Source organism: Salvia hispanica, chromosome 2, assembly GCF_023119035.1.
Source record: "Salvia hispanica cultivar TCC Black 2014 chromosome 2, UniMelb_Shisp_WGS_1.0, whole genome shotgun sequence".
Taxonomy (NCBI): domain Eukaryota; kingdom Viridiplantae; phylum Streptophyta; class Magnoliopsida; order Lamiales; family Lamiaceae; genus Salvia; species Salvia hispanica.
In genome coordinates this window covers 6,587,041-6,595,293 of record NC_062966.1, presented here as the reverse complement: position 1 = coordinate 6,595,293, position 8,253 = coordinate 6,587,041, and the positions used below count along the sequence as shown (strand labels likewise).

Here is an 8,253-nt window from a genome sequence, read left to right as displayed (position 1 = left end):
TATCCGTAAACTACACATAATATCAAATACCCATATATTTTCACCTTTCTTATGCATAACACTACCTAAACTAAATAATAAAATATATTTTTTCCATGTACGTATGAACACATACACCATTTAATATGAATTAGGTAATTAGTTATAATATTTTAGTTTTCGTATTAATACTAACAACTTAGATAACATATATAATTATTTTAACTCTCATGATTAATTAAAATAATATCTTCTATAATAACCCCTTAATATGTCTATAATGTTAATGATGATAAATAAATATATGCAACAAATAATAAATATGCCATGATAGAAAAATGTTAATATGTAAAATGATGCATGTCTCAGGTTAAGGATGTCACAAACGATTACTTTTTCCCCAAGCCAGGTGAGTTATTAGTTAAATCCAAAATGTAACGTCAAGATTGGTCAGCACTCGTGACATTGGCAAGAGTGGGATTGACAACACTATAGCCTCCATCTACAACAAGATTCAACCCACTCACATAGCTAGCCTCCTCACTAGCCAAGTAAAGCGCCGCCTTTGCAACATCATCCGCTGTCAGAATCTTCCCCTTGAGATTCCCCACTGCTGACATGACGCCATCGAACATCAACTTTGCCTTGTCGTCTCTCGCCGCCATCCCCGTCAATACCCCAAATGGGGAAACACAGTTTGCTCTAATTCCGTGCGATCCTAGCTCCACTGCCAAGCTCTTCATCAGCCCCACGATCCCATATTTCGACGCCACGTAGGCGTGCCCCGCGATCCCGGCGACCTCGGTGCACGCACTGGCTGTAAATAGTATGCATCCTTTCCTGGCCGGGACCATGACCCTGGCCGCGTGCTTCGCGGCCAGAAAGGCCCCGACCAGGTTGATGCCAAGGGTGCGTTGGAGCTTGCCCTTGTCTACGTCGACGATAGCATCCATTCTTTCTGCGATGCCCGCGTTGCTATACACGATGTCCACGCGGCCATGCTTGGCCACGGTGGCGTCAACAAGGCCGCGGACGTGGTCCTCGTCCGTGACGTCGCAGTGGATGTAGGTGACGTCGGGGCCGAGATGCTCGGCTAGGGTTTTTCCTAGATCGTCTTGGATGTCGGCGATCACGACCTTTGCACCGTGGTCGTTGAATAGGCTCGCCGCGCTTGCTCCGATGCCGCTTGCGCCTCCGGTTACTATGGTCACCTTTCCTTGCAACCTTGGTCATGTCGACATATAATGCTGTTACAAATGTATGATTGCAGCTAGGAAATAACTTTACTAATCAACAAAACTAATACTCTCCCCGCCCACCAAAAGTAGTATCATTGTGGGACTATACATGTTTAATAATGTAAAGTACCATGAAAGAAAAAGAGATGAAGTGGATAATACCAAAGAGAAAGATAAAAGTGTGAGCAATGAATTGAAAATGATTTTTTCATTTTCAGTATGGAACTAATTTTAATGGACGGAGGAAGTATATAGTATATGAAAGAGATACGGTCCAATGAGTTTTAAAATGAGAATAATGTTCAAATATATACAAATTTATGAACAAATGAATACACATGCACAACAACATGAATAAAATTCTCGTGGTCTGAAAATATTGTCGCGTGATGTGTCTAGTCAATCACTATTACAGAAATCTCGGCTAGAAACACCATGCAGCGATCTGGACCACCAAATTTTAACTTTGAATGACTGTGTTGATTTGTGGTTTGTACATGTTTGACATTTATTATTCATATCGAATTCATGAATTCTACTTATTTGTGCATGTATTATCATTTTCCACCCTAATACCATTCCTGCTAAATCACATCTCTTTATATGCATAGCCAGAATTTTGGACTGGAAGACCCAAATGACCTCTCCTTAATCCTTATTATAAGTACAATAACATAATAAATTCAATTTTTATGTGTATTGCAAAATTAATTTCACATAAAAAGGAGATGCCAACACCAAAAGATTGACGAAATGAAGCACATTAATTGTGATATGTAAACATATTTCTAAGACCTCACCTTGGAGAAACAGCGCTGTTTCCACTCATCTTGAGATTCAAAGAAGACAAGTTTATGCAGTGTTTTGTGTTTATGGATCGATGCAAGTGGTGGAGTTGATGGATCGGTAAACTAATTCTACTTATAGGCAGCAAACCATATGGAATCATACAATTGGGCAATAACTACAATTTGGCCGTATTTGGTGCCATATGGTTTTAACTAAGAAAGAAGCACTCTTTAAACACTTCAATAAATTAAGTACTAAATTAGGTATTAACTGCAATTTGTAGTTTAGGACAACATGCAGTATGAGTGTGGTCCAGATCCGGGTACATAGAGACTCACAAATTCTTTACTAGGTTGATGATGAAATGGGCTATAAGTATATGGGCCTCAATGAGCAGGCTCCTTTTACATAATGAAAATTATAGAATAATGAAGGACAGTTATGATTATAATTTTCTTCAATAAACATTAATTCCATTGCATTATATTTAATTTTGTATTTTTTTCAAACTTATGATAAACCTTTAAATAATTATTTAAATATTTAAAAAAAGACATTTAGAAATACATATTTAAGTCATAAGATAAACAACTTAAACTGTACAATCTCTACATGACAATAATGTTTTCCACCTAACAATAATGTTCATTTTACCATTTCGGTATGCCTAGTAATAGAAGTCTCCTTCTACTAATATTAAAAATGATAAGTAGACCTCACAATCTAGGTGTGTGCACACGGTTCAAAAACCGTCGGTTCCAGTTCGGAACCGGCGATTCACGGTTCAACATTTTGATGAACCTGAACCGGCCCGGCAGGGTCCTAGGCGGTTCCGGTTCCGGTTAAAAAAACAGGCGGTTCCGGCGCTGGTTCAAAACTGTCGGTTTTCGGCGGTTCGAATATTTTTTTTCTTTTTCTTCTTTATTTATCTATGAAATTTGCGTAAAAAAATTCAAACAATCACGATGAAAATTGCAATAAACAATCACGATGAAAATTGCAATTTTATTGATATACACTTAAATGAGACTACAACTCTACAACAAGTTACAACTCACAAGTCTTGCAACAATTACAAATTTACAATTCACTAAAGACTTGAAGTCTTTAACAATAAATTTAAATACAACGAGACTACAATGAAATTATTTACAAATTACAAAAAAAGACTTGAAGTTTTGAACAATAAATTTATAAATATATATTCTTGGTCGGCGAAGGAGATGTTTCTACATAACTAAATTGAGGACACCCTTAGCAATTCAACCTTAAATGTTGAGTTTAGTCTAACAATCAACAATTATGGTAGAATTGTCAAAAGTTTCCCAGATTTAGTCTTATAGAGAAGTCTCCTTCACCGACTAGAGTATTTACAAATAAAATTATTTAATTGTATTTGCATATTTTTAAAGTTGAAACAATTGAAAAAAAGAAATAAAGGAGTTAAGACTTGAGCTCAACTTAAATTTAAAATTTAAGTTGAGGTGTCTACGTATCTTCAATGCTCATTTGCATTGGGGAATCAAAGCCCACATAGTTCTCTTACCTTACTTACCTATTTGGCTTGGCCAGCGGTTGACGGTTGTCTTACGACGCTTCATCCCCGGTGATTCTTCAACGAATTCCTCCGCACGAGTATCCCAATCAGGTTCTTGTTCTCTGACGTCAGCTTTGGCCCAATCATCAAGTAATATCACGACTTCTATATTTCTCGCAGAGAGTTTACTTCTTGTTTCAACCAACACACGTGATCCAACACTGAAAGCGGACTCGACGGCGACAGTGGTAGCCGGAACCGAAAAAATCTTCTTGGTCCAACACTAAAAGCAGACTCGACGGTGACAGTGGAAGCTGAAACCGAAAAAATCTCCTTGGCCATTACGCAAGTATGAGAAAATCTTTCTCGTGTTTTCCCCACCAATCGAGGACATCGATTTGGGTGGGTGTAGGACCTTCATCACTAAAGGAAAAGAGTGAATCGCAATATAAATCCAACTCACTTACCATACCTAAGGCCGACCTCCCACCGGTGTTGTAGTTGTATAGGTCGGCTAATTGGTATTGCGCGTCGGGATCATCATAAACATTTTGAAATGAGAAACTATGTTGTAGAGGGGGAGGTCTTCTGACTTGGTGGGTATTGTTGTACTTGGTTGCATATTCGGTGTAGAGAGAACACAAGTTGTACTAGAAGGTTAGTTGGACAACTGACCAGTTCAGGAGGTTTAATTGAAATGTTTCGGTGAGGTCTACTCTGAATTCATCACTAGTATCCTCTTGCAATGCTTGAAGTGGACCAAGATCAATAGACCCCAAATTGTTATATTAAAAGTCTAAAAACTAATTTTCATTTGGGATCCAAGACCTTTACAATCAAAAACACTGTTGGAATCTCACTGAAATACTTGAGCTATTTGTCAATCATATAATATAAAACACACATCAATTCAGGAGAAGAAGCTGCATTTTTCATCGTTGTTTTAAAACCAAGTGTATATACATGCAATGCTCTAAAACACGAACATCAGCGCAATAATAAATACCTGATAATTCAACAGTTGCATTTTTGAAACATTTGAACAATTTAAATAAACTCAGGCTTTGCTCCCAATAACTATGCGACAGATATAAATCATGAACTGGATAAGTTCTAAAAAATCACACAACTCATCTATATGCCCCAAAGTAGAATTCAAACAATCATATGTTGAATTCCATCTATGAGACACATTCATGATAAAGTTCGTATACCTTACCTTCTTCTGATGGCAATACATTTTCCAAGCTTTGCCAATAGACGGCTTTTGATGGATCACTCTAACTGCAGTTCTAATAGAAGAAATATGCTTTTACCATAATTCAAGCGCATCTTGTACACATAAGTTCAAAATATGACATATGTATCTTTGATGAAAATACTTACCATTGATAACCGGACCACAACCGCAATCAAATCACTAATACTTGCAGTGTTAGCAGGAGCATTATCAAAAGCCACAGAAAATATCTTGTTGCATAGTTGAAACTCATTTAAAACTTGAATAATTAAAGAAGCAATTTCGGGTGCAGTGCGTGGTGTGGGAAATTCTCTAAAACCAATCAACGCTTGTTCAAAGTCTAACTATTGTCCACAAAATGAACCGTAATGTTCATGTATGAATGTCTGTTAAAACAATAAGTCCATACATTTGAGCAAATGTCCACTTTGTGTCCCAAGTTGAGTAGATAACGTGCTAACTCTACCTTTTTCTCCGTACATTGTTGAACGGTAGATCGTTGAACGGTTATTCGACTTATTTTTTTGACCGCTACGCTAAAAGCATAGTAACCTCATATTTTTTGTCATCATAAACATTAAAAGGAAAATGCTTCATTGTAGCCCATCTAGTAAAAGCTTCACTAACATTTTTAGGATCAAATTTAAAAGGAGCTGGCGCACCTGATTGAGACAAACCTGAGCCACCAGGCTGGAAGTTTAGTTAGGTTTGGGTAGCGGCAGTGCCACATTCTACCGGATGCTTTGTCACCAAATGATGACGGAGGCCATATCCCCCACTACTCCCAAATTTGTAGACTTTCGGACAATAGTTACAATATGCTTGATACCCCATGTCACTTCTTGAGAGAGGGGATCATTTGGATTTGGTATTACCACCGGTACCTTCTTGTAATGTTTAGCAAAAATATCAGATTTCAATGCTTTTTAGCGGGTGGAGGGGGAGGAGGCATGTCCTCATTACCGCCGGTGCTAGACGGAACCCGAGAATGAGTTCCTAATCCATCATCATTGTTGTCCGAGTCCGACGATATAACACGTCGTCATCATCTTGTTGGCGGTAACTACCACTGCCCCCGTCACCTTGATGCATTTGAGTGAGTAGCATGACAGTCCTATGATCTTCTTCAATCTATAAATATTATATAAGTAGAAGGTATGAATTAAGAACACAAAAAAAAAAAAATGAAAAACTCAATATTATAAAATTATGAATTGTTAAAATAAAATAAGAACTTACATGCAAACGTTCAGCCTCCCGTCGGGAAACCTAATCCAAAACTTCTCGACGACTAGGTCTTCGTCTTTGAGAACGAGTACTTTGATCTTGGGCAATTCCTTTGCCTCGATCACCACCAAGAGAAGAAGACATATTGCAAAGTAAAAGTAATATAGAATATGGATATGGAGAGTATGGATGGTAAGCAAATAACAACTTAAATAGAAAGAGAGCACCATCACAACAATAAAGTAATAAGCAATTTGAGCAAATTAGAGAGAATGAGAATAGAGAATAGAGAATAGAGAATAGAGAGATTGAGATTGAGAAGAGAAATCCTTGTTAACACAAGAATGGGGTAAGTAAAAATGATGGAGGCAGTGGGGTATTTATAGGAGAAAAGTTGGAAGAAATGAAAAAAAATTCAAAATTCGAATTTCGGCTGGTTTACGCTGGACCGGCGGTTTAGTCCACCGTTTCTGGCAGTAAACCAGTGATTTCTACCCGGTTTTCAGGCTTATACACTGCCGCCTATCCTGAAAAGCACCTGAACCGTCGGAAACCGGCGGTTTCTGACGTAAACCGCCGGTTTTCTGAAGCAAACAGCTGAACCGTCTGCACCCTTAGCCTGCAAAGCCTGAAAACCTATGACCTAGTCGGAATCCTACCGTTGGAACTATTGAACTGCCGGTTTGAACCGGCGAACCGACGGTTTTGAACCGCTGGTTCCACTTTGTGAATTTTGTGAACCTGAACCGGCCCGCTAGAACCGCCGCTGCCGGTTCCGATTCGTGAACCGGCAGTTCGGTTCGGTTTGTGCATGCCTCAATCCATAAGTTTACAATAATTCATATTTTATATAAAAATAATTATTTACAAATGAGATTTAGATTCCATTTTTTTTTAACTCACATTTTTTTTTAAAGTTCATGTTGAAAAAAGGGATTTCAAATCATGAGTGAAGGGAGTCATATTTGTTTACATAATTATTTGAATATATGTATATATAAAAAAATCAAAATTAGAAAGTGCACAATGGCTCAAATGGAGCCCATGTCAATCAATGAGCTCGGGGCAGGCCCGCTTCGTTTCAATGATGGGCCGGGCCTGGACCGACCTGGGTCGGGCTCTAGTTCCAGTTGACAACTCTAGTTACCCCTACTCCATTAGTATGGAGTTTTTAAAGAAGTTTTTTAAAGTAAACCTGTTACTCAAAACGAACAATATCAGATTAATATGAAGTTTGGGTGTATACTCTAATAATTAGTTATTTCTTTTTTCCTTATATAGTAGAATAATTAAAATTATCTTTATCTTTATAAAATTCTCTCTAAAATTCGAAAGAAACTCGAAGAAAATGATAGTTCCAATGGAGATATGTTATTATTCAGTTGATACAAACAGCTAGATCATATGATGAAAAGGAAGATGCAGTGGAATGCTTGTTGGAATCGATGATAGGTTAACATGGTTTAATCAAGTTATACAATTGACACAATGTTTGCTTTTATGAAATTAACGATATGTTAATTTCTCTAAACCGATTCTTAATGCATAAGAAATAGTGATTTAAAGTTTACCATCTAGATATGGAGTTTGTGATTAAAGCATAAATGTAATGCTTGCCCCAATGCTCATATATGACATTTATTGTTCATGGTTCTATGGGGTTTCATTATTACATCGAGTAATTATGCACACAAGTGATGGGCTATAAAGCTTAAACACACAACGCGTGCCATAGGATGGGGCCGTCGACCTTGGGAGCATGCCTAACACTTGGATATTGGTTATTAGTCTTTAAGGTAGTCTTTGGAGTTTGGACTATTTTTTTTGCCAATTCGTTGGTCTATATCTAGAGATGTCCGCTCAAGCTACTACTTGCCGAATTCATAAATTTGTTTGTACAAGGATCAAGTTGGCCTAGCACCTCAGTAAGTCCATGGTGCATAGAAAAATCTATTTAGGTGCATCTCAGACTTCAAACATCGATTGAAATCATAAAAAACTTATAGTAACTCGAGGGTGTTAACCTAGCATTAATAACCAACCATGAATGCACTGGCTATAAACTGTTTTTCCAATTGAACAAACTTTTACAATTTAAGGGCGTGTTCATGTTACACAAGATGTGCATATATGGGCAGATATGAGCCCATATCTTGGAGTTGGTGGCTGTTCAGGTTACTCCATTATTTTTGCCAAAGCCCGCTGATAATATATGGGCCCGCACTGTTCAAGTGAAGAATGTG

At 37.7% G+C, this 8,253-nt stretch overlaps 1 protein-coding gene across 1 annotated transcript; it reads right to left on the bottom strand.

The window, feature by feature from the left end:
• Positions 1 to 369: 369 nt before the first annotated feature.
• On the bottom strand, positions 370 to 2,113 carry LOC125203409 (tropinone reductase-like 1). Its single transcript, XM_048101743.1, has 2 exons — positions 2,018 to 2,113; positions 370 to 1,203 (listed from the first exon to the last, which is right to left on the bottom strand). Exons 1-2 carry the CDS (start codon positions 2,044 to 2,046, stop codon positions 420 to 422), a joined length of 813 nt encoding a protein of 270 aa, XP_047957700.1. The 5' UTR covers positions 2,047 to 2,113; the 3' UTR covers positions 370 to 419.
• Between the last annotated feature and the right edge of the window lie 6,140 nt (positions 2,114 to 8,253).

Excerpts from the sequence above, each read along its gene's own strand:
- LOC125203409 (XM_048101743.1), bottom strand. The coding sequence starts at position 2,046 with ATGAGTGGAAACAGCGCTGTTTCTCCAAG. Across the intron at positions 1,204-2,017 it reads AACAGCGCTGTTTCTCCAAG|GTTGCAAGGAAAGGTGACCA; the intron begins GTGAGGTCTTAG and ends GACATGACCAAG.